Here is a 24,408-nt window from a genome sequence, read left to right as displayed (position 1 = left end):
CCATGCCTGCGACCTGAGGCTGTGGTCTAAGCATCTGTGTTAGATCTGTGGAGAACCAGCACACATCTGGCAGAATCTATCAGCCAAGAATTCACATCATGACTGGCCTCTAAAAAGCTTAACATGAAAGTCATAAATATAACCAAAAATAATAACTAGCCCCCATTTCTTTCTTTACATCGCATTCACACTGCATAAGGCATCCTTGAACTTTGGCAAATGTGCTATAACATTTGCTTATTTAAGGAAATCTCCACGTCAGAGAACCTGCAGGGCTTTTCTTGAAACTCGTTCCAGCTGAACGTTTTCACAAAAATAAAAGCTACGGATGTAAGGGAATCAAGAAGGATTTGGCCCAAAGCAACACCATACTTACATACAACAGTATGCCTGCACTGAGTTAGCATTTACATGCCACCGACAAATCTCTGACACTGTACGCATTCCAAGTTTAAAATGAGTAATTTTCACCGTCTTTCTGTGAATGCTGAGGAAAAGAAGCCCAGCCATTGCAGTTCTGTGTCTGGTAAACATCAACCACGATCCTGTGCCAGGAATGTAGTTGGTTTTGAACTGGAACTTCCTCCTCTGTTTACTGGAAATCTGCAAAAATGCTGTTAAGCTGAGTAGGTCAGGAAGAAGGAGCACGCAAACAAAATCCAGAGTGGATCTTCTGGTAATAAATAAATGAAAATGGCATCTTCTTTTTCTCACCTATTTCTAACATCCGTGTTTTATCTCTTCTTTACGAGTAAGCAAGATCTCATCAACTGATTACCAAGCTAAGCATCATCAGCGACACGCTCTCCTGACTGAAAGATTCTAAAAAAAGGAATCTCTTCTTTGGCTTTCTGAAAAGGAGCCAAGAAAGCAAACATATAAAATAAAAACATATTGCTCAAGTTTTGGGAAGAGTTAACTTGTATGTACGTTCTTGTCAACTCTTTCCAAATGCCATGTACCATAAGTGATAAGCAGATCTGGTGATAAGCAAGCAGCACTGACAGATGACCTTGGTCAATTTGCCATGACTTTGGGGACTCTTTGCACTGTTTCTGGAGAATAAGGAAGAAATACTGGCATTCCTCTGGACTGTATGCTGTAAGTGGACTGCAGGAGCAAAGGATCTGTGCTTGGGGCACTTACATGAAAAATACTCGGTATTGGATGACAATTCATCCTCCACGTCTATCCAGAGTTAATATTTAGCCTGCTAACCTAAAAATTTTAAACTTTCAAAGACAGAGAAATAGTAACTCACCCACTTACAAAACAATGGTTTATCAATTAAAAAAATAAAATTATTTAATAAAATGGATTGAGACAAATTTCAAGACAAATTATTATTAATGTTATAATATTTGTGTATTTTGTTAACGAGCAGCATTTACATCTGAACAATTCAGCTGTAATCTCCTGGTGAGACTTCTGAGCATACCACAAAGGAAGGATATTGTGATGAAATTACAAGTCCAAGTCCCACTGAAGCGTGCACTTATCCAGCCAGGATTGACTGCTTGTATGGCTTGGGCAACCACGCTTTTTGAGAAGATTGTGAAAAACTGTTCAATGTACTCAAGAGGAAAAAAAGTCAGCTCTTCGCTTTGCCCTTTTTCGCAGGAAGTCGTCCCGTTGCTTCGAGGTATTTGTTAATTATTTCTTCTTGAGTACTGGGCAAACATGGTTGGTATTTACTGTATTCCATTGTATATTCACCCTTTCCCTGGAGGGTTGGAAAGAAAATAGTCAAAGTTAAGATGCTAAACAAGTAGCCTTACGTAGCTGTAGGCCTCACCCAAATCTGTGAAATAACATGCAGCAAAAACTTAGCGAAGTATAGGAGCACTATGTGCTGAGGCATGTAGGTATAAGATACAAAAATAAAAAGCATCTGAACATTGTTTTTTTGATACTGTTGCTTTGTATTATTTACAATTCTGAATGTCTTCCCTCCCCAAAGTATGCAGGGATTTTTTGTCTGAATATGATTCAGCTAGTGATAGCTATGTTCATTCAGAAACAGTTAAAGTAACTGTAATAGTTCCAATGTTATTTTCCTATTCTTTATTTGTGTTTCCATTTTTATCACTTTTACTGCTGCATGTATTATGCCAATGCTGATGCAAATTAGCACACTTGATTCATAGAAATAAGTCTTTTATCAAAAAATTCTGAGAGTACTTACCTCTGTGCAAGACCGCAGCTCAGTGGCGTATCCAAACATATCATTCAGTGGCACCTAAAATCCAAGCATATTATTCTTGTAGGAACACAATATTTTTCCTTCTACTTTTGGTTATCATCCAACTAATCTCAATTATGCTACAAAAAATCTGGCGTGCTTTATAAACAGTACTGATTTTATTATCTGCTTTCGTAAATACCTCTTATTTCAACTAATGTATATTCACACTGTATATTCAGCTGAAAATCCCCCAAATCTCTGTTTGAATGCACCAGATACTGGAGCATGCCAAATTCAGTAACCTGCATCACCTAGCAAGATATCATGATGCTTGAAACATCAAAGGCTGCAGCTCTAAATACTGTTTATGCAGCAGAAGCAATGCACAGTATGGTTTGTCATTACATAAAACTTTGCTGAGGATTTACCCTACCACCACTGTTAGATGTACATTTCGTATGATCTAACATGAGAACAAATACATTTTATAAGGGACATGAAAGGTGTGAAGAAAAATCCTTTGCTCTTATCTGCAATTATTACAGTTAATGCAGTTATCAGCTGAAGGAAGACAGCTGCCAGAAACATCCCCCTTAACTCTGCATCAGTACTGCTGCACAGATTTGTTTCACTCCAAGGTAGCACAGCCAGCCAGTCTTGACAAAATCAAGTTCTGTTCCTTTCTCTGACACCACATGATTTTAGGGTAATAAATATGCTTCTCTGAAGCAGGATGGGTTTACAATAGGTTCACTAATACTGCACAATACGCTTCCACAAATGGAAAATTCATGATAAGCTTATCCGCTGAGTAACTTGACTAAAATGTTTAAAATTCTAGCAGTAAGAAAACCAGTAACAGAGTCAAAAGGCAACAGAGGAGAAAAAAGGGTCAGGAAGCAACTACCAGCACATACCTCAGCATAGAGAGTAAAGTAACCCTCCAAGCCGTCTTGCCCTGTGATGACTCCATGCCGGCGATTAATTCCAGCTATCACAGTTCCCTGGAACTCCGTGGGCGCCATCACCTCCACTGCCATAATGGGCTCAAGTATACGCACAGTGGCATTTTCCATAGCTGGAGTGAAAAGAACATGAAATACACTCTGTGCTGGCAGGCACATAGTTTGATAGCACATTTTGATGCATTTGATAGTTTGGTAGAATGTTTTAATTTTTTTACCCCAATAAATATGAAGTTTTTGGTGTTTCTTTAATCTAATCTAGGAAAAAAGGCCTCTTTCAGACAATTATAAGATTAGTCTGTCTTCCTCAACATTTCTATGAATTCTTGCACATATTCTGCTCTACACAACCAGCCAAACTTTGAATATACGTATGGATATACCAGGCGAGAAACCACCCTGAAGAAATGATGTTAAAATTTGCTCCAACAATAAAGAAGCCAGTAGGACTACACATTCAGACTGCTAGTTCTATACCTTGCTTTAGGGCTCCTTCTCCTGCTCTGATGAAAGAGAACTCATTGGAGTCCACCATGTGATGTGCACCATCTTCTAAGACAAATCGGACTCCAGATATCTTGTGCCCTGACGTTAAACCTTTTTCACATGCGTCTCGGAATCCCTGTCAAGTAACATCTTAAAGTTAGTTTTCAGACTGAGATTAAGCTTTAAAAAGATTGCTATTAACAACGGCCTATAAAAGACACTAAATTTGGTCACCTTAAAAACAGAAATAATGTAATACAATAGAAGACAAGGAAAAGGAACGTACTCGGGACTTTGTTTTGTTAAGGGGCTGTATGATCAAAGAGTGAAAGAATGCTTTATGTGGAAAATAACTACTTCAACTATTGGATTGAAAAACAAGGTTCTCTTGAAACTGTGTGTTTTTTTCTAGGACTTCGAAAAAATCTTGAAGTGTCACATCATGGAATAATGAAAGAATTCTTTTAGTTTGATTAATGATTTCAAAGATTATGAGAAGATAGAGAGAAAAGTATTAAAGTTTTATATGATAAATTATACAGTTACACAAACAGAAGAAGCCCATAGAAGTGGTGAAAAAAAAAAAAAGAAATAGTTGGTAACTGACGCATTAAATTAACTTTTGGTCTCAGAGAAATCACAAAAAAGTTGCATGTTTCAGAATCAAGGATAAGAATTATGTGGTCACAATCGGAAGCAGAACATGGAAATTAAAAAGCAGGATCATCAGAAGGAGGCTTGTTTTACTGTCAGAAAAGCAAGTCTAGCTTTCATACTAAGTCACTGCTATAGAAATAGAGCAAGCACACACTACCAAAGAAAACAAACAGCAGCTTCTAAATTAAGTGGAAAAGTTAGGAATGTAAGATATTAAGCAAAAACATAGAAATTTGATTCTGCTTCCACTGAAATAATGGGAAAAGTCTCCTTGCCTGGGGCAAGACAGTCATAGTAAATGTTAACAGACTACTGCAAAAAAAAACCACACAAGAATCAGTATTTCTTATATCACAGACATACACAAATTGCTTTGTACCTTTTCAACAGCGGGCACAAATTGTTTTGGAATATTTGTGCCAATAGTTCTGTCTTCAAATTCTAATTTTGTGTAGTCTTCAGGATCCAGGGGCTCAAGGAATCCTATAACTTTGCCGTACTGGCCTGCTCCACCAGTCTGTTTCTTGTGTGTATATTCAAACCTAAACCCAAGCAAAAACCCCACAGAACGCTATGTTATTCATTACAGAAATTGTGCTCTAACTACGGTTTCATAAGGAAGAAGTCCCTGTTGTGCATTTTGCTTCACTCCGTTTAGTTAATCAAGAAGACTAAAAGCTGTGTGGCTGAAAACAACAGCTGAGAATATTCCAGTGCTCAAAGGAGGAGCAACACGTTTCTTCATCTTGCAAGCTGGAACCTACAAGCCTGCAGTGATTTAACAACTCAAAACGCTTCTGTATATGGTAAGCAACGCTAATAATGCCTGATTACCTTCAGGCTCGTTGCCTGCCTGAATCACAAGCTCTTATTCCCACACGAACCCGCAGGACCCTCCCACCAAGTACTTTGATGGTAGTGGGAAAGGGTGACTGGGGGGAAAAAACACCAAACAACTGTTGGATACTTTTCTTTTTTTAAGGAAACTAGAAGGATTTCGGTTTTTTGAGACATTCAACCCTCTATCACACCTGGCTGTGTGGTTTCAGGATGTTAGGGGAGGGAAAAGAGGAGGAGGAGGAGGAGGGCTCCGTGACGGCTCCTCCCCACACCGCCGCTTCCTGCTGCCGAGCCGGGGACAGCCCTGTCGAGCCGGGCCGCCCTCCTCGCCCCCCAGGACCCCCCAGCCCCATGTCTCAGGGTCCGAGCCCGGTGTTGGAGCTGCCTCCCAGCCACAGCCTCCCCGGCCGGGCGGCGGCGCTGGCCGCGGCCTTCATCGCCTGGCACCGCGGGACCCCCGGGCGCGGCCCGGCGCTGAGGGCCCTGAGGCGCGCCCGCCGCCAGGTGAGGCTCGGCCGCGGGGCCTGAGGGGGCTGCGGGCACCCTGAGGCAGCGCTGCCTGGGGCTGAGGAACAGACGCTGGTTTGACGCTGCTAATGCTGTGTCTGCCCTTCTGCAGGCAGATGGTGTTTAATTAAGGACCCCCACAGCACACGCACTCAGGGGGAGGATGCTCTTTGATGCTGTGAGGGAGACAAAATTCACCACAGAGGGGGTGATGTGCCCCTAAGCCTGCTAGAACCGTGTTTTAGCAAAGTTAACCTGCTTGATTAACTGGATAGCTGGTTCTGTAAAAAGACTTAATGCAATTCCTAACAAAGTGCAAAATGTGGGCAGTATAAGGAACCAAGTAAGGTTCGTGTGTCAGAGTTTAACCAGGCAGTATGTGGTATAGGGCAGAACCATGCTGGGATACCAGCGTGCAAGACTGGGAAGGGAAGAGGTGGCACTAATCAAGCTCTGTGCCACGTGCGTGTTGAACGAGCAATCTCAGTAACAGCTGGAAAAAAAAAAAAAAAAAAGAATAGCTGAGCTCTGTATGCATATTACAGAGTAACTTCTGTAACTTCTGGAGAAGCTTCTCCAGAATGCAAAGAAATTCAGCATTATACAAAATAAATATTCTTAATGTTCTCCTTATTTAGGATATTGATGGTGTCGGGCATAAATACCACCTGGAATTCGTGTTAGAAGACATCTTTGAGAAAGTGAGTTTGGATTTACTTCGTTAACACCTTTTGGGCAGAATTTGGCACTAGTGATGTGTACTGAACAGCCAAAACTTCACGCTGCTGATCCTAGCCGACCGTAACAGCTGGGGATTGTGTTTAAGATTTTAAAACTGAAAAGGGTGATTCCCTTTTAATAAAAATGGGAATCACCACTTCCTACACCATACAAGCGGTGAGTATCTGATGCTTACTGCTGTGACACCAAATTGAGGGAAATGACAAACACATTACAATGTCATTCAATTTCAAACGGATACAAACCCATGACTCCAACTAAGTAACAGGAGTGACATTCTGCACCACAAACACTGCATTTGAGATCTCTACAGAAGGGAAAGTGCCTTTAAAGTATATTCACAGAAATGCTACAAATGTAACCTTGTTACAAATGTAACCTTGTCTTAAATAATCACAAATCTCTGCGGGCCATACCCTAAGAAAATAAAAAAATAAATTTAAAAGTGCAAATTACCAACATTATACATGCATTTAATCAAGTATTAATACCTTAATTAACTCCGTAACAGGACAGTACTGTTAACTGCACTGCTGAGGTTCTTTATCATCTGGGCAACAAAAACGCTGCTCCAGATGTGCAATTTACAATTGAAGGTGAACTTAAGAACACAGATGAAGCGGATAACCTGTTCTACAATCAAATCAAGAGCCTGAAAAACGAGCTTGTGGCAGAGAACATACCAGGTACAAAGAAGGGACCTGTGTGAGAAAGAAGCAAGAGAATGTGTTCCATGGCCAGAAGCAAACCTGAGCTAACATGGTGGTGGTCTGTGATCCATGTGGGAGCCCCTACCATAGGAGCTGGGAGCAGGGGGATCGGGCTGTTGGCCCTTCTCTGAATACACGCTTCTGCACTTTCCTTGCTGAATTGTGATTTGCATGTGACTGCTCCTTGAAAACCCTCTGCTTCCTCTTAACCTCTTCTTTCTGTTCCTGGTAGCACACCAGGTGCCCCAACTGCACTACTCTGGTCTGTGCTTACTGCAGAGCAACCCCTGCCTTGAAGGCCTTACAGAATGTGTGTTAAGAGGAAGAAGTGGGGCAGAGGAGTGGTATAGCGGCTATTCTAAGATCGTATAGGTCTGTAACAGCAAGAAACATCAGCCAGGTCCCCTGAGTTTTAGCACCAGACCCTGTCTACTAAGCTGTATCATCCCATTAACGACTGCGACTCCATGAATTTTACTTAATGTATATTTTTTGCTTTGTTTCCCAGACAGTTACGGCAATGTGCCCCCAGAAATGGAGCCCATCAGAGCGCTAGCCTGGGCTGCCTCTGGCTATGTGATATGGAAGAACTCAAATGAAAATACTAAGTACCAGCTTGCCCAAATAAAGCACGTGAAGCAAGTGGTAAGTTACCATCAATGCCCTGCAAGAAATAAAATATTCAGGAGCTAAACAATTGTGGCATGTACTAAAGTACAGCTGAGGCAAAGTTCTTAAGCAAGAAACCTCAACTGTGTCTCAACTTCTTGGTCTGGTTCATTTTTAAGCCAGTGTTTAAGCTTTATGTTTTAGCTGCCTGTTTATTCAGTCTACTTCTTCTCTTCCTGAATTTTGCTTTTAGAAGCAGTTTTCCTGTGAGAGCAGTATTCTATGGTTATTTAGTTAAAATAAAAATTTCCTTTCCACTTAGGGGTCATCCCTTTGATTACAGTTTTATATTACTTTCCTGCCTTTCATCTGTAGTGTAGGCTGATCTGCCAGTAATCCTGCACCTGCATAACAGGCATTGGAATATTCTTGATTTACATCATGATCTAGCAATCAGTCACCATAACACTGCTTGACATCTCTGCAGTACCAAGATCTAGACAAGCAGCAATGGGCTGCATCTCAACTTCAATAAAATACAATCTACATCGCTTTTTGTTTATACTGTTCCAGTCTCTATCCATTTGCTAGTTCAAATGCTAATCAAGAAAGAAAATACTGATTTAAATACTGATTTAAGTCCACACAACTTTTTATTTTTTTTTCCCCAAACTTCTTAGTAATGCTGGTTTTTACTTGGGGGGAGTAGAATAAATTATTTTTTTGTTGAGACATTCGTATTGCAGAAAAGCTTTTTTTTTTTTTTTTTTTTTTTTTAAAAGAGTTAAATGACCCATTTAACAATTTCTGTAACACTTTCCTCAGGGTTAGCTTTCTCCCCAATGTTTATAGTTCAGTTCAATTGAAGCATTGCTCCTAGACTCGTATCAGCATGATATGCAGCAACTAAGTTTATGATATGGAAACTGCATTCAGGAAAACATGTCATAAGACAGCGAGGGAACAGAATACTCAGAATTAAATGTTTTATAATTTCACTATATTTTGAGTGATTGCAAGTACTGTGTTAATCCTGAGCAGCTAAGCTCAGAAATCTACCCTAAACTCAGAAATAAATACAACTGTCAAATCTTAATACAGCTACTCAAATTGAGTCAACAGCTGCCATCATCAACAAGCCTTGAAGGCATTTTACCTGGAAAGGCAACCTGTTTTCAGAAAAGTTACAATCCTGAAGTGATGGTCAACTTTAAATTTAGTATGTACACTAGATCTGAAAAAGAGGACTTCCTGTTTAGATTTTCAGATTGAAAATGTTTAGATTGAATGTTCAGACTGAAATCCTGTTTAGATTTTTAGATTGGGTTTTCTTCTGAAAAGAAAGACTTTCAGAGCCCAAATATTTGGCCACCCAGTACAGCCAGTGAATTCTCATGAAGTTTTAGGTGTGAAGGCAATGCAGAAACTCATTTTGGAAGCAGGATTTGTTAACAATTTGCTCCCTCTGATGGCTACCTTAAAGTAGTTCACAGATGGCGCATGGCTACCCATGTGCAAGGTTTTAAAGCCCTCTTTAACAAACCAGGTGAATTTAAGGATAAGGAAGACGGAAGACTATTAAACCTGCTGTAATCTTTCTCTAGTAATTTTGTTCCTCCTGCCTGATGAGTAGTTATGTAAAGAACATGTTTCAAAGGTCAGTAGGTATTCTGTTGTTCACACACTGATAACTTCCTACCCATTATAAAGCATTTGGAGTGGCTTGGAAATCTTACTCTGTTGACAATTTTATTCACAAATTTTCAAGCTAAACTGACACCTTGTAGAATCAGCTATTCCCTTTCCAAATAAGTTCCTAAAGTTATGATGTGTCTAGCTTCTTTAAAGGAGGAATTAGCATGGTTTTAAATGTTATCTACAGTCTCAAATGAGATTTTTAGAGTTCACAAACAAAACATTGTTTTGTTATAATGACTAAGCTACATCTGATTTATTCATTAACATGAGCAGCCAGTTTCATCGGAAGTGTATCAGAGACTTCTTATTATAACCAAAACAAACTGATTCACTACTTTTAAGGAAGGGGGAAGTCTTAAGTTCAGCCCTTTTCATCTTATTTTTCCAGAAAAGAAGTGATGAGTATCTTGAATTCGACTACATGATCCTACTTCATGAAAACGTGTCCCAGGTAAAGTCTTATTTCTAAAAAGCTTTTCTGTTTTGAAGGCTGCCAGCTGTATGATGTCCAGCTTAGACATGCAGATGGTGAGGTTCTCACAGATTTGGTGCCGGCAGTCCAGCTGGTGAAATGGGTGAGGTTAGGGCAATGACCACCCATCTGTCTCAGCATTATCTGCATCTGTCCCTGAGCAGGCAGGAGACAACAGGTCTCTAATTTGTGTTGGGAGACTAATTTTAAACTGATTTCCCAGTGTTTTTAGCAAATGGCAGAGGTTCAATAAAGTGGTCATTCACAGCTCTCTCCTCTTGGGAAATACTATGGGCAAACTGGCAAGGGATAAAGGGAAGAAGAAGCTGCCAGCATCCTGGACTGCTTAACTGCATCCTAGCTGGAGCTGTGAACACTGCTCCTGCAGGAGAACTTAAAACACTTGAACAATTCAACAGGACTGTGTGTTGTGCATCTTAACCTGAACTGTTACTGGTGCAGGATCAGCCTAGTTAAAGCCAGCCCACGTATGGCTGTAAGAGCAGTCAGTGCCAGTTCAGTATTGTTCAAAGAAAAACCTTCTCACTTCTCGCATTTTTACTTTATACCCACAGGAGATTATTCCCTGGCAAATGACAGTTCTTTGGCATCCGCAGCATGGCATTGAAGTAACACAGAACAGCCGTCAGCCAAAACATGTATAGGACAACTGCAGCATCTGATACAGCAATGGGAGAAGCTCAGATGCTACCACAGGCATTTCAAGGGGGGGAATATAAATTGGTGGGGTGGACAAACAATCAAGGTACGAATAAAGAACCTTTTTTCAAACATTTTCCCCCTCTGTTGTGTTTTGATCTGGCACTTTCTCTACTGTAGTCAAATTCTATGTCAAAACAAACAAAAAAAACTCCATTGTTGCTAAAAGAATACTTACGGCACAGGTGCAGATATGTTCTCTCTGAAAGCAACTTTTGGCTTTCCCATGGTGCAAGGGCAACCATATTCTCTTTCCATTCTCTGCAGGAAAAAAAAAAAAAGAAAGAATGAAATAGAGTACCTACACCATGGCAATATAATTTTATTACAAATCTGTTTGAAATAAGAAATTTGATCAGGGCTAACCAGTTTAGCAGTGTTAAAAATTATTTACTGTCATTCTGCAGTCAATCATGTTTAGAGGCTGTATAGCTTTACACAGGGAAAAGCAACCATGTGATTATTTATTCAAGTTTAAATTTTCCAAAACAAAAGCCATCTTTTCTTCAATCTTTCAACATTTCAGATACATCTGCTGTATTTAAACTAAAATCCAGAACAGATATCAACTTGAAAGAAACAAATAAATCATTGCAAGTAACTGTTCCCTCCTGCCTGCATCATCTCTAATTATGGAATGATACCTTTAAAAGAATGGAAGCAGAATATTTCTCTCTCCTTGTAGGAAATAATTAACAGTAAAATTCATTATAAGCAAAGGCTGCTAAAGTAAAGTATAGTGCTTAATACAAAATTTTTATGTCTTTGAAGCAAAAAAAGTGAAAATATTCTACACAGAAATTTCATTTAAATAGATAATAAGCCTTCAAAGTAGAACCACTAGAGAGGAAGAGTCTTCAAAAGTTGACTAAGAAGTTGAGCACTTCCCTGAGCAGCTACTAGTGGTCACATTGATGCAGTGGTACTTTCTGCTAGGAAAACCTCAAAATAGCTGTCACGTGAGAACTGTGATTTTAAGTTTAGTTGTGCACCTGCAGAGAATCCTGCAAATATGAAGAGACCTAAAGTACTCAATTCCAAAATCAGGCCTAAAGACTGGCATTGATTATCCTACCTGCAGATAAACTTTTGTATAGCAATGCCATGTCTCTGCCAGAAAGGAAGGAGAATTCTTGGTTGGCAAAATAGTCTGAAGTAGCCTCCATGGATTCTGCTTTCCAAATTACCTGGGCATAGATTTCCAAGTGCAGTTCTCCCATTCCAGAAACAATGGTCTCTTTGCTCTCATCATCAAAATGGATTCTAAAGGTGGGATCTTCCCTTGAAAAGCGGCTCAAGCCTTTTGAAAATTTATCAAGGTCGTTCTAAAAAACAATTACACGTGCAAAGGAAATATTAACTGAATGTCCAGAAGTCACACAAAGAAACTTGAAATTTTCTTGTCAACTGCTTAGCACCTCTACTCTCATTAAGTTATTTTCTGAAACAGCCACCCACTTAGAGCTGCATTTATTTCTCCAGTTATTTGAAGTCTATGTTTACCTAGCTCAAAACACACATGTTCTTTAGGGTTAAGTAATATTATCTAACACATTATTCAGATAACGTGATTTTGTTCTTAAGTACTTTCACAATAACATTTCACAACAATGCTCACCTTAGTCTACACGATTTCAGATTTGACTGCTAACCAGCACAAAGTAATAAAAGCAGCAGAAAGAAGGCCACTCGGTCAGAAGAAGGTTGATGCACAGGTTCTTACCTTGTTGGAAGGCTTCATAGCTACTGAAATAACAGGATCAGGGATGTGTATGGACTCCTGCAAGTGATAAAGGACGAGATCACGCAATCAGGTTTTGCTACACCTAGTGATGCAACTTCTCCAGAAAATGTGGATCACAAGAACTCTGGGTCACAAACAGATGACTGCTTTACGTATCAACCTGCGTCTAATATCATCGTGTAAGTGCAACAAAATTATGTAACTCTCCTCAGGACTGCTACAAAGCTATGACTTAATAAATGCCATACTGCCAACCACAGCATTTCCAAAACTTACCTAGAGGCAAGCTGTTCTCTGTATGGATTCACACTACTTTGAAGACTCTGCTTCCCATCATATTTTGTAAATGTACATATAAATAAAAGTGATATTTTACATCTGTATACAAATACATAGCTCAGTAGTTTTGGGATAATAGCATCCTCTCAGTATTCAGTTACCCATGGACAGCAAATGATGTGGTAATGCTTCCGACAGCCCTGAACAGTTTGATAACACTGCAATAGTGGATTTGATGTCAAGTGTAGTAAACGAATGTGCAGCTCTTGAATGTACCACACTTCTACATATACAGCCTTCCTGAGGTATAATCATCACAAAAATATTTGCAGTTGTGAATACATCAAAAAATATTTAAACATGACAGATGATTATAACTTTTTACAACAAAATCCTAGTAAATTGCTGTACGTGAGGAGGCATACTCACCATGGAGATGTCAGTACTTGTTTTATCAGTGAATGTATCCCCACTAGCACAATCAATTCCAAACAACGCACATATGTCTCCTGCATAAACTTCGTTTACATCCTTAAGAAAGAAAAAAAGTTACTGTTTAGAGGACACTGAAAAAGATATTAACATTACAAATTACATTTGGTTTTAAGCAGAGATATAAACACAATGTTTAAAAGTCTAACATTAAGCTCCTTTTTTTCCCCCCCATCCATTTCTTCAAAACAAATGTCCAAAAAGTGTATCTCAGATTGGTTGCTACCTTACTTTAATGTAAGGATGCAAAGCAAGCAACAAAACATTTTTACAGGTGGTCATGATCCAGCTATGGAGTTAAGGAATTTTAAACAGGAAGGGGTTGCATTTGCAGCAGTTTGAGAATCAATTTTCAGTTTAAGAATAGTGTTCAATAATCACATGAAAGAAAACTTTGCTGGATGTTTTGCCAATCCTATTTCCCTTCTCCCACAAGCATGGAACATGGGGATAATACCACAGCTAGCTTTCTTTAGCTGTCATCTCAAAGCCATCTTATAATGCTTCCCAGGCAAAGATTCTTCCACTTCAGTGGGAATAATACACTGAAGATCATTCAGTTTCTTGTAGACATCCACTAAATGCTACAGGCAAATATGAATTAGTAACAAAAGCAGAAATTTGACATTATCACATCATTCAGAGATACCTGAAAAGCGAGAAGTGTGTTTAGTGAGAGTATCTCAAAAAGCAGCCCGTGTGCCTGGACTGCCCCTCGCTCACCTCCATGTTGTCTGAGTGCATTCGGACAAGTCTTTGGACACGCACTCTCTTCCCAGTCCTAGTGTTATAAATATAATCAGACTTCTTCAGCATCCCCTGATAAACTCGAAGGTAAGTTAACTGCCCGAAACGGCCAGCCTGAAATCAAAATTCATTAAAAATGAAATATAATCCTTCTGGGAGTCAAGACAACTACTGTGTGAAGTATGGTCTGCTCTGACTGAACAAATGATTCTGTTTTGAATTTACACACTAGATACGTAAACAAAACTCTGTTTAGCATTGTCTCAGCTTTCACTTGACTCTGAAAAGGAACTTGACATTTACTGGCTATTTCCTTTACTTCACCATTTTTGCCAGTGCTGAGCCTTCCCAACAGAGGCACACATTAGCTAATAATTTGGTCAGCCACACTCCAGATTTTCATGTGAACTGCTACTCTCTGGGCAGCAAGCAACCCATTTGGTTAAAACTGTACTTTTTCCTTTTTGTCTTTCTCATACTCCATTATTTTCAACTTAAAAAAACCCTGAATTTTTCTCGGAAAGTATTTGAAATAAGCCAACCTTCCCCCTCAAAACAAACAAACAAAAAAAACACTTTCAGGTTTTAAAACTGTTAAGTATTTGAGACCCAGAATCCATTTTAAGACTTCCAAATTTGGCAATGTCTGATACATTTGTGGATATTATGGCTGGAAGCTGGGTTCGTGTTTTCTACTGTTCTCTAATATTTTTTTTATATTAGAGAAAAACATTAAACAGCTTACCTCTAGTTTAAAAGCAAGGCCTACAAAAGGCTGGGAATTGTCTCGAGTGGATTTCAGCAGGAACTTGGCTTTGTCCTCAGAATCCCTTAAAAAAAAACAAACAGGAATAGAAATGGAGTTTATGTTATGAAGAAAACACAGCAATCTCCTCTAACACAAGTCCAGTCTTGGAAAGTCCCAAGGGCCCTTGGTTTCACAGCTTTATAGCAGAGCTTTAGATGCTGGGTTGTTCTACTCTTGTGCATACAAGACAGGAAGGTTTTGGTAAATGCCAGCAAGGGGATTATCCACCAAAACACAAAACAAGAGCACATTCTATACACTGAATTGCAGCTTGCATGCCACAGGTTAACTTCTCTGTACTGGCAGGTACAGAAAGCATATAAAAGGAAATGGGTGTACCAGTGGTTGACCTAAAAGCAGCTGAACACGCCAATCTTAGAGGCTTTGCAACCGCAGCTTTGTAGTAAGACTGCAATGTGGATGCAGAAGCACAGGGAAGGGATGCTGCAGAACTCCTCTGCCAATGCCCACAAGCCACATTAGGCATTTCAGCCCACCCTAGCAGGCAGATGTTAACATGTAGGAAATGGCCCAGCAGCAGCCAGGACTCAAAAATTCAGGTGACCGCTGGGAGAAAGCCATAAACTGTATTTATTGGCATCATTTCTGTTTAGCTCTTATTGTGTCTGAACAACTCTAAGGCATTCAGAAAGCCTGATGACCACCCCCAAGCCACGACTGGAATGTGAAGGGCCGCTTGCTGCCTCTGATGTCGGGTTTCATATTTCTTAATTGTGATGGCACATCTACTTCAACAGCCACGTCCGAATGAATAAAACATCAGTTAACGTATTTCAGATGTGCTCTCCCCTCTAATGTAGGCATGATTTCAAGGGTTATCATTAATTTATAAGAGCTGTCTCAGCATATAAATGTTACGTTTGAAAAATAGTTAGTGCGCATTAGAGGTACAAGTATAAACAGCAACCCTGAAATGACAGGTGAGCTCTCCTACTTTTGGAATGTGGTGCAGAATGATAATTGCATTAATTAATGCAAACAGTAAATGACCGTGTGTTTTGTCACTGAAGTTTCCCACCACATACTGCACTGTTTTGAAACCTTATTCTAAGACCTCACCGTAGGTTAACGAATGTACTTACCCCTGGTTAAGAATAGCATAGTTCTCCACTTCCGAAGGATTTGGGAGGTATTCTAAGACAGCATCCAGCAGTGGCTGTACTCCTTTGTTCTTCAAAGCGCTTCCCACAAGTACAGGGGTAAATGACTTTTTCAGTGTTGCTCTTCTGATTGCAAGCTGGAAAAATTATCAGTGCATTACTGGCCTTCTGCAACAGCTCCGGGAGTCTGATGCAGCACCAATGTGAAGCATTCCAGACATCACCTCCATCCACATTGGCTATCTGCTGGAGCCCCCCCACAAAAGCCTCCCACCACACCTTGCTCACTGATACTCTACAGGAGCAAGAGAATTGCCCCCCACACCCTCCAACAACTTAAGTTTAACTTAGAATCGATAATGCTTAAGAACTACAATGATAACCCTAGAATACTCAGAAAAAGTTCCTTGATTCTATGTCGATAAAATTGGGATTCTTCAAGTCTGTCTTAGGCCTCTCATTCCCCATATTTAACTTCGTTGGGAAACAATACACGGGTATTTGCGAAAGCAAGATGAGATGCTTCAGCTTCCCTAAAGTATGGAAAATTCTGCTGAAAGAGAAATTTTGGTAGTGCAGAGGTATTTGGTTAAGTGTCATGCCCAAGGAATCATCATTTTTTCATGAGGAGTGCTTTGACATCACAACAGAAGAACCTATTCACATCCACCTGCAGTTGCTGAAGTTGTGGAATCCTTGCAGGATCTCCTAAGTGGCTGAGAACGAAAACCTAACTGCACACCAGCCTCCTGCTTGCCCAGTGCCTTCCACCCATGCTTTGCAATGTCATGCGATGCTTAACTGAGCACCAACAGCTTCCAGAATGGCTTCCATCGCTGTCTGTAAAGGTTTGGAAAGGTGAGCAGAAAGGAACTAACCCCAGCCAGTTACCGAAGCCAGGACTGCTTCCTCGGCCTCACCTCTCCCTGCCACTAGAGGATGCCACCTCCCCGTGGACACGGCGGCCTCACTCCAACTAAACCAGCTCCTGCTGTCTGATAAACGGAAAGAAATGGATTCTCCTTAACAGACTAAGATAGCTCATCGCATCACCTAAGCTGGGAGTTATTTAGAGAACCTGAAGAGAGAAGGCTGAACTATCTTTATCATTAACCCAGAGCGCAACGTGGACTACCTGAGCCAAAAGTGACAATGGAAAAAAACAAAAACCTTTGACAGAGCCAACAGAGTATCCTTTATTTAAATATTTTTGAGAATGAGATGTTTCCTGCAATTTGTTGATTTAATGATTTCACAAAAATAATACAAGGAAAAAGTTCCTACATCAGCACTTCTGCTCCTTTAGCCCCTGTCTGCTCTCACACACTGCAACGCTGCAAATACCCCTGGGCTGATGCCCAGTGCTTCTGTTTGGCCACGTGTTTTCAAATCAAGCAACGTGACTGCAATTTACCCTCACCAACAATTATCTTTGGGGTGGGGAGGCGCCCTTTTATTTCCTTACAGAGATTGTTGGTACCCCGATGCCACACTGAGCAGCTGGGGCACGTCAGCTCCCTGAGTGCAGCGTTACGGATGGCAGCAAACCGGGCGATGTCGAGCCAGCTGATCTGCAGCAACCACGGTGTGCTAGGACTGTGCCATCCAGGAGCGATACTTAGCATCATTCCTACCAAAAGATTATTTTCAGCGGAGACTTGGCTGCTGGCCACTGAAAGAAAATCCATCTTCGGGGACGTATTAGGACGAATTAACCTGCATCTGCAGTGCTGGAGCCATTATAGCTGTAATTAATTGGCTTTCAGAAGTGGGAAGCAGATGCATGCTGAATAGGCAAATTCAGTTTTGCAACAGATTTTCATCCCAGCAGGAGCTATCAAAAATGGCTTGCTGCTCAAAGCCTGTCACCTCTCACGGTGCTGGTGTACTCACATCTGTACCGTCCCTCCTCTAGGTGGAGGGCTGATCCCTGCAGGTCTCCAGAATTGCTGTTCTATTTCTATCTTTACCTAAGAGAGACGGGCTGCCCTGAAACATGACCAGCTCAGGCTTCATAAAATAATATTTGATTACTGGAATAGCTAAATGGATGGTTGTATCACTAAGAGCTACATTTTTGGGGTACTTCTGAAAAAAAGCCTTTTGCTTTTACGCCTCGAGCCAAGTGGGGATATACAGATTCCTGCCTACTCCTCACCACCAGTAATCACCCAGACAGCCAAAACAAGGTGTGTGGGCTGTGTTTTGTTTTTTTAAACTCAAGCCCAAGGTCTGTTACAAAGTTAAAAATGATCAAAGTTTAGCGGCCATGAAGATTCAAATGAATAACTCCTGGGGGACCTGCCATGCCCACCAGCTCTGAGCAGCTGCCAGCCCCCCCGATCCCACCAGCTAGAGTGGGCAACTTCCAGGAAAGCAAGCAGTGCAAATCTTACCAGGAAAAAAGACTACTGCACAAAGGCAAGCAGGCACTGCCAAGGAGACAAATGCTCAGAAGAGGACTTCAATGTCATGGCTCTGTTTAAAGTAACACTCTGATCACTCCTGACCTGAGCCCAGCTGGCCTGGCGGGCTCCACTCACTGAAATAGCTCCTGCTCCTACCACGTCTCAGCTCGGCTTGGCTCCTGCAGCTACAGCAGGGAGAAGCAAAAGGAGGTGAGGAGTGTCACGTCAGGCAGACTTCGGCCCCCAGTGAGGCTCTGTGCGACACGCTGCCACTCTAAAGAAAACTGATTTGAACTTCACCAGCAGCTCCCTTTGGAAAAGCAGTCTGCATGCAACACTTCTGCCATGGCTACAGGCACTTCACACAGCACTTTTTTTTTTATAATTTATTTATCACATTAAGCAACTTATCCCCTGTGGCAGCTTCAGTCTCTGATTAATAACTGTTAACAGCAGCCACTAGAAGATTATTGTTCAAGTTAACTTCTGAGGGTAGCAAGAGCTGGTGGCAAATAATCACAAATACCTGCACCAAGCATGAATTAACTCAATCTATATGGCCATAACACAGCTAAAAGGGTAAAAAGCAACCCCGTTGGAATGATGCCTGCAATACAGCCCTCCGTATGGCTGCCTTACGCTACCGGCTGTCACGACACAACACCCAACAACTCGCTGTGTGCCAACAGCTGCGCGTTGCTGCCCTCAGTTACACACCCACTCGCGGGGCTGCGTGGTGAATGCCAACTTGGTGAGCAGTGCCCTAAGGAAACTGTCCTCAGGCCACCTCACGCTCACAGCACAGAAAAATTAAGTCCATGTGTGTGTGGTACAGGTTGTCTTTTGCTGACTGGGGTAGCCAAGCGTTTATACCTGTCCTGACTAAAGCCAACACCACAGTCACCGCTCACCTGCAGTCCTTAGGGAAGGGCCTGTGATCCACATAACAATCCACTACAGGACGTGCAGATCGCCAAGAACATGTTTGTGTCTACTCTCCAGCCTCCACTGAACAGTGTAAGCTGATCTCATCCAGGAGCAAACTGCTGCAGGACTTGCAAAACAATGGAGAGCTGCAGCAGCTGGGCTTCCTGGGCTTCCCCACCACGTTCTGTTATGTGGACATGCACTTGAAAAAAACATTGATACCAAACTGTCCTGGGAACAAACAATTTTCAGTCTATCACCAGCTGATGTATGAAAAATGGTGTTCTTCATTACTTCTGTGTGCTTCCCTCTGTGTTGGCATATTTGACACCTGGTATTTAAAGTATTTCATAAAATAAATCATGTACAAGCCTTCCGCATCTTTCAAGAAATTAATTTTCTTCTCTTTTAAATTCTTTTTTTTGTCCTAGATTTGTTTCCTCTGGAGTCTCCAAGTCAAGTCATTCTGATTTCTTTCTAGTGTACTGCTCCTTTTACCCGATGGATGCCATCAACACAAATACAAACTGAGGCAGGATTTCCTAGGTGCAGGAAGACTTAGAGCATCTCACAACTGATTCACTACAGGATACGGGGTAAGTCACAGACATCAATAGCTGCACTGCAGGTAGGTAACAGAATGGCAAAAACAAGCAGATGTACCTTAGAGCCAAGCAAATGGCTCAAAGGGGCATCCACAACCTCAGACTTCCCAATCAGAAAGTAAATTTGGAATGGGCCTTTGATAGGGATTGGACTGGAAGTCCACCTGCAGGAAGTGACGCCCTACAGAGCTCAGGCGAAGGATTTCTTCAAGACTTCAAGAAACGTTTTAGGGAGAAGGGAAAAAGTCAGAAAGAACACGACGTTAAGAAGAAACACCATGAAGTTACCTTTAAGTCAGCAGCTGTAGGAATCTTTTCTTCCAAGAACAGCTCTCCAAGTTGATCATCCGAATTAGCAACACACTCGATCAACTCCCCACGCCGATCTGCAGCCTCTGCTCTAAACTCCGCTGGAATTTCATCGTACCGAACAGTCTGGCTAAAAACACACAAATAATACAGCCCCTCTGAGGGATACCACACGAAGCAGCTTTTCCATCACTAGTCATTGTGACGACCAGCCTGACCAAGAAAAATTTACTGTTGGCATGGATATTAAAAAATAAATAAATAAATGTTTGGGTTATTAACTTGCTATCTTTGATGCTTTGATGCTTTAGCAGGAAAGCGTTCTTCCCACTCACGGTAGGAGTTTGCAGGGATGCAGGACAACCTGATCAACAAGCTCACCCACATCTTATCTTCATCCCAGTCAGCTCCTGCCAAATCTCCACTATCTGCTCCGTTATGAAGCAAGTCTCCTATCTCTCTGGGTGGCAAGCACTGCTACCACCCCTGAACACTGTTGCCGTTCGCCAGAGATTCATGCTGAAGCTACCAGTCATTAAATCTGGCTCTGCAGAATCGTTTTGCTGTAATCTGGTGGGCTGAAAGATACCTCAGCCCTAGCACAAGCTGCATCCCTAACTCTCCAAACAGCAGGCTTCATATCTGAAGAAAAACTATAGTTATTACACATCTGAAGAGTCACTTCATTAACAAGAAATATGCAAGTTTCAAACCTTACCCAAATGCACCATCGAAATATATAGCTCTTTCTTCAATTAGATCTATAACTCCTTTAAAGTTTCCCTCCAGACCGATTGGAATCTGAACAAAAGCTGCATTGTGTTTTAACTTGGATCTGAAAAAGTGAGGAAACATCGATTAGCTGAAGAAAAAAGTCACTTCCATTCATGCGCTCCAGATGGTCTTTAAACAACATCCCATTCCTACACTGTATCACCATATTCTGTTCTTTTAACAGTGCCAAAATCTACCAATACTGATGAAAAATGCCTATTTGCATTTTACCATGAATAACTGCCTGACTTCTATATCCCAACAGATCCAGTGAGCAACTTCCATGGGAAAAAAGGCAGCACAAAAGACAGCTTTCAGATTGATTACTTGATTATGGGAGCTCCTTCTCCCTTGCTGCACATTAACATGTGTATCTCACAGATAAAAGTTTGGCACAGAAAGGTGGCAGGTAAGAGGCACGCGGAACTTCTGGTATTTGAAGCAGAAACTGCCCAACCTTGTGTCATTGCCCTGCTGCGAGCTACACGACATTTCCCACCAGCATCTAAGAAAAATTAAAATGCTGTTTTTAAAGTGGCTCTGCATCTAGTTCCCCATTTAACCTCAAGCCATGCATTATCTCCCAAAATGCGGTTACAGACTCCACAAGAGAATGTTTTTCAATATTCTTAGTATCAATCTGCTCCGTGAATAGCTCAGAATTATTTCACAGGTAAGTTAAAGCGATAGATACCTCAACTGCTGGACTGCTCTGGCTGGACTAGAGCCCTGTCTGTCCAGCTTATTGATGAATGTTACAAACGGCACGCCGTAACGTTTCATTTGCCTGTTCACGGTTATTGTCTGGCACTGAACTCCTCCAACAGCACAGAGAACCAGAATAGCTCCATCAAGAACTCTCAAAGACCTCTCTACTTCAATTGTGAAGTCTACGTGTCCTAAATAACAATAAAAAAAAGCCAACAAAAAGTTAGTCATAGATGATAAAAAATAGTAATGGTTTTCTCACAGCTGCAGAAGACAGCAACATCCAATGAAATCAGTCTCCAGACATAAGGAATCTCAAGGTCAATCACTAAATGAGCACAAATTCAGCACCGCTTTTTTTATATACAAAGGAAGAGCAACCTTACAGTGTTCAGAACTGCCATTACCTGGCGTGTCTATGATGTTGATGTTGGTGTCCTTCCACATGGTGTACGTTGCTGCAGACTGAATCGTGATCCCACGTTGTCGCTCTAGCTCCATTGAATCCATGACAGCTCCAACTCCATCCTTACCTTTCACCTTAGTAATAAATAAATTTAAAAAAATTAGTCCAAGAGAGTTTACTGGGAGTTCTACAGGAACAGGAGCAATCTTTCACACAGTGAGCATCATCCTTCACACAGCAATGAAAAGGAGACATGAGAGAACCATTTATAATTCCTGAAGTGCAAAGAAGCTTGATTTTTTGCAGCTTCATCTACTAAGCTAATGTGTTTTACTCTCCTGATCATCACCCTGAAAGAGGTTATCAAAAATCTGCCACAAATTAGGCTTCACTGTTAATTTAATAAGCTAATATATCTGAATCTAAAAACTATATCCTTATGTTCTCTCAGTTTCTCACAGCCATCTCTGATGGTATTAAAAGAAACGTGCATCTCCCATGGTGCATTTACCAGAAATAGGAAGAAATAAGTTTCAAAATATGATTTGAAGTGTTGTGAAAGAGAGAGAACACTGCAGCAAATGAGGGATAATTCAATCCTCTTCTTCTCCATTTATTCTTAAATTTAAATTTAGGACTCCTCTCCTAGCTCGGCCTGCCACCGGGTGCATCAGGCACAGCTCCCTGACCCCACGCTGTAGGTTGCAGATGAACGAGCCCCAGCAGCGCTGCGCTGGCACCCAACACACAGCCCACAGAGCACCACTCTGCCCTGGCATCCCCCAAAAACCGACCTCGTGCATTTGTGCTATCCTGCCAGTGTAGAAGAGGACTCGCTCCGTCAAGGTGGTCTTCCCGGAGTCGATGTGGGCCGAGATGCCGATGTTGCGGATCCGCTCATTGGGAAGGATGCCTGAGGAGCAGTGCCTGCAGGCGTTCAGGAGAAGCTGGAAAAGGGGATTGCTGCTGGTTTAGGGAAGCACAGATGAAATGCAGACCAAATGGTCACCCTGCTGCTCTCAGTTGCCCCCAGGGGCCTTTCTGAGCACCCCGAAGCCCTGCAGAGCCCTCAGGCAGCCCCCAGGCCAGGGCCGCTGCCTTGCCCTTTATCCCTGTCCCCTTGCCGGACTCCAGCCTCCCTCCCACTGACGGGCGCCCTCAGCCTAACGAGGGACTTCTCCAGGTCGAGCACAGCCCCGGCCAGACACCCTTTTTTCTTTTTTTTTTCCAGAATTGCCACTTTTTGCCTCTTTTCCCCAATGCCCCTCCCACCCCGTCACGGCGCGGCGCAGGCCCCGCTCCCCTCAGCCGGGCCCTGTCAGGGCTGTCCCCGGTCCCCGCCGCGATGGCGGCCGCCCCCCGCCCGCCCCCCGCTACCTGCGGCTGCCGCCGGCCCCGCGCCGCCCCGGCCCGCAGCGCCCGCAGCATGGCTGCCACCCGCCGCCTCAGCGCCTCAGCGCGGCGCTTCCGGAGCGCGGCGCATGCGGGGTCGGGCGCCGCCGGGCTTTGGGATGTAAAGGCAAAATCCTCAAAAAATAAATAAATCTAACTCATCTCGCCCTCAAAACACGATATTGGTTCCTATTAGATGAAAATAAGGGCTGCTGATAGGAAACATGCCCGGGGTCATGTCATGTGTGCACACAGGGGACTGTGACAAGCAGCGCCTCTCCTCACGGCCGCTGAGGGACAGCGGACATGGCCTGCTGGGCTGGACTTTAAGGGCTTCTTGATCTTATTTTGTATTTTAATTAGTGACCTTTATGGTAAGGATTATGCTACTGAAGTTTACTAATGACACTGTCTGAACATGTATCAGCAATAGTGTAAGTGTAGTGGAGGATTAGCAGATTTTACAAAAACAATGCAACAGGTTGAAGTATCAAATGCAGCATTACTATTAACAGGTATATTCACTAATAGCATTTACTAATTAGAAAGTAAAGACCTGGGCTCAGTGGCAGAAGAACAACAATACAAGTTTATAACACACAAGGAAGATGCTTGGAGCACAAGTGCCCATTCACTGCTCTTTAATGCTTTACTGGAATAGCAACCTCCAATTAAGTCAGCATTATAGATACAAACAAAACATCCCTGCTTAAGGCAGCATGTGAAGCTGATGCAGTTACCCTGCATGGCTGCCCTCTGCTAAGCCCCACCCTGAAAGAGAAGCAATTACTCTGCATTGAGCATGTGGTAAGAGCATGCATATGCTAGCAGTTAGAAGTGATGACATACTAATACTCAAGTCATAGCTCAAAGTAATATATATAACCAATTTATTTAAATATTTGAGAATAGAGATACTATGATTATATGAGGGAAACTTAGTCTTTCGTACAAGAAACACTTGGCCCAACATCAAGTGTTTCCTTGCTGCAAAGCTGTTTTTTGTTGTTTGTGGTAAATGCATGTTTTTCTTCTGGAAACAGACCCATTCCCCTTGCTGTGTTGCCACTGATGTCATATGGAAGAATATTTTAAAGC

General features: G+C 41.9%; 2 protein-coding genes across 3 annotated transcripts; one reads left to right on the top strand and one right to left on the bottom strand.

Annotated features, from left to right (window-relative positions):
* Positions 1-1,328: 1,328 nt before the first annotated feature.
* GFM1 (G elongation factor mitochondrial 1) lies at positions 1,329-23,439 on the bottom strand. Of its 2 annotated transcripts, none has more exons than XM_027463905.3 (18): positions 23,296-23,439; positions 22,713-22,865; positions 21,920-22,052; positions 21,499-21,703; positions 20,749-20,865; positions 20,010-20,160; positions 15,764-15,918; positions 14,598-14,682; positions 13,829-13,966; positions 13,043-13,144; positions 12,314-12,370; positions 11,778-11,915; positions 10,769-10,851; positions 4,673-4,835; positions 3,628-3,772; positions 3,103-3,263; positions 2,186-2,239; positions 1,329-1,723 (listed from the first exon to the last, which is right to left on the bottom strand). In XM_027463905.3, exons 1-18 carry the CDS (start codon positions 23,344-23,346, stop codon positions 1,592-1,594), a joined length of 2,223 nt encoding a protein of 740 aa, XP_027319706.1. In that variant the 5' UTR covers positions 23,347-23,439; the 3' UTR covers positions 1,329-1,591. The 2 variants fall into 2 exon arrangements, with proteins under 2 accessions (XP_027319706.1, XP_071898772.1); XM_072042671.1 differs by lacking the exon at positions 23,296-23,439 and adding an exon at positions 23,191-23,212.
* Positions 5,175-10,664, top strand: LXN (latexin). Its single transcript, XM_027463908.3, has 6 exons — positions 5,175-5,637; positions 6,279-6,341; positions 6,893-7,067; positions 7,600-7,736; positions 9,787-9,849; positions 10,446-10,664. The coding sequence occupies exons 1-6, from the start codon at positions 5,344-5,346 to the stop codon at positions 10,533-10,535; spliced, it is 822 nt and encodes a 273-aa protein (XP_027319709.3). The 5' UTR covers positions 5,175-5,343; the 3' UTR covers positions 10,536-10,664.
* Positions 23,440-24,408: the final 969 nt, after the last annotated feature.

Source organism: Anas platyrhynchos, chromosome 9 (assembly GCF_047663525.1).
Source record: "Anas platyrhynchos isolate ZD024472 breed Pekin duck chromosome 9, IASCAAS_PekinDuck_T2T, whole genome shotgun sequence".
NCBI classification, from domain to species: Eukaryota; Metazoa; Chordata; class Aves; order Anseriformes; family Anatidae; genus Anas; species Anas platyrhynchos.
The sequence above is the reverse complement of the archived record's forward strand: the minus strand, read 5'-3'. Positions and strand labels throughout refer to the sequence as shown.

Excerpts from the sequence above, each read along its gene's own strand:
- LXN (XM_027463908.3), top strand. The coding sequence starts at position 5,344 with ATGTTAGGGGAGGGAAAAGAGGAGGAGGAGGAGGAGGGCTCCGTGACG. Across the intron at positions 5,638-6,278 it reads TGAGGCGCGCCCGCCGCCAG|GATATTGATGGTGTCGGGCA; the intron begins GTGAGGCTCGGC and ends CTCCTTATTTAG. Across the intron at positions 9,850-10,445 it reads TTCATGAAAACGTGTCCCAG|GAGATTATTCCCTGGCAAAT; the intron begins GTAAAGTCTTAT and ends TTATACCCACAG.
- GFM1 (XM_027463905.3), bottom strand. The coding sequence starts at position 23,346 with ATGCTGCGGGCGCTGCGGGCCGGGGCGGCGCGGGGCCGGCGGCAGCCG. Across the intron at positions 21,704-21,919 it reads CAACATCATAGACACGCCAG|GACACGTAGACTTCACAATT; the intron begins GTAATGGCAGTT and ends ATTGTTATTTAG. Across the intron at positions 3,773-4,672 it reads TTGTGCCCGCTGTTGAAAAG|GGATTCCGAGACGCATGTGA; the intron begins GTACAAAGCAAT and ends GTTACTTGACAG.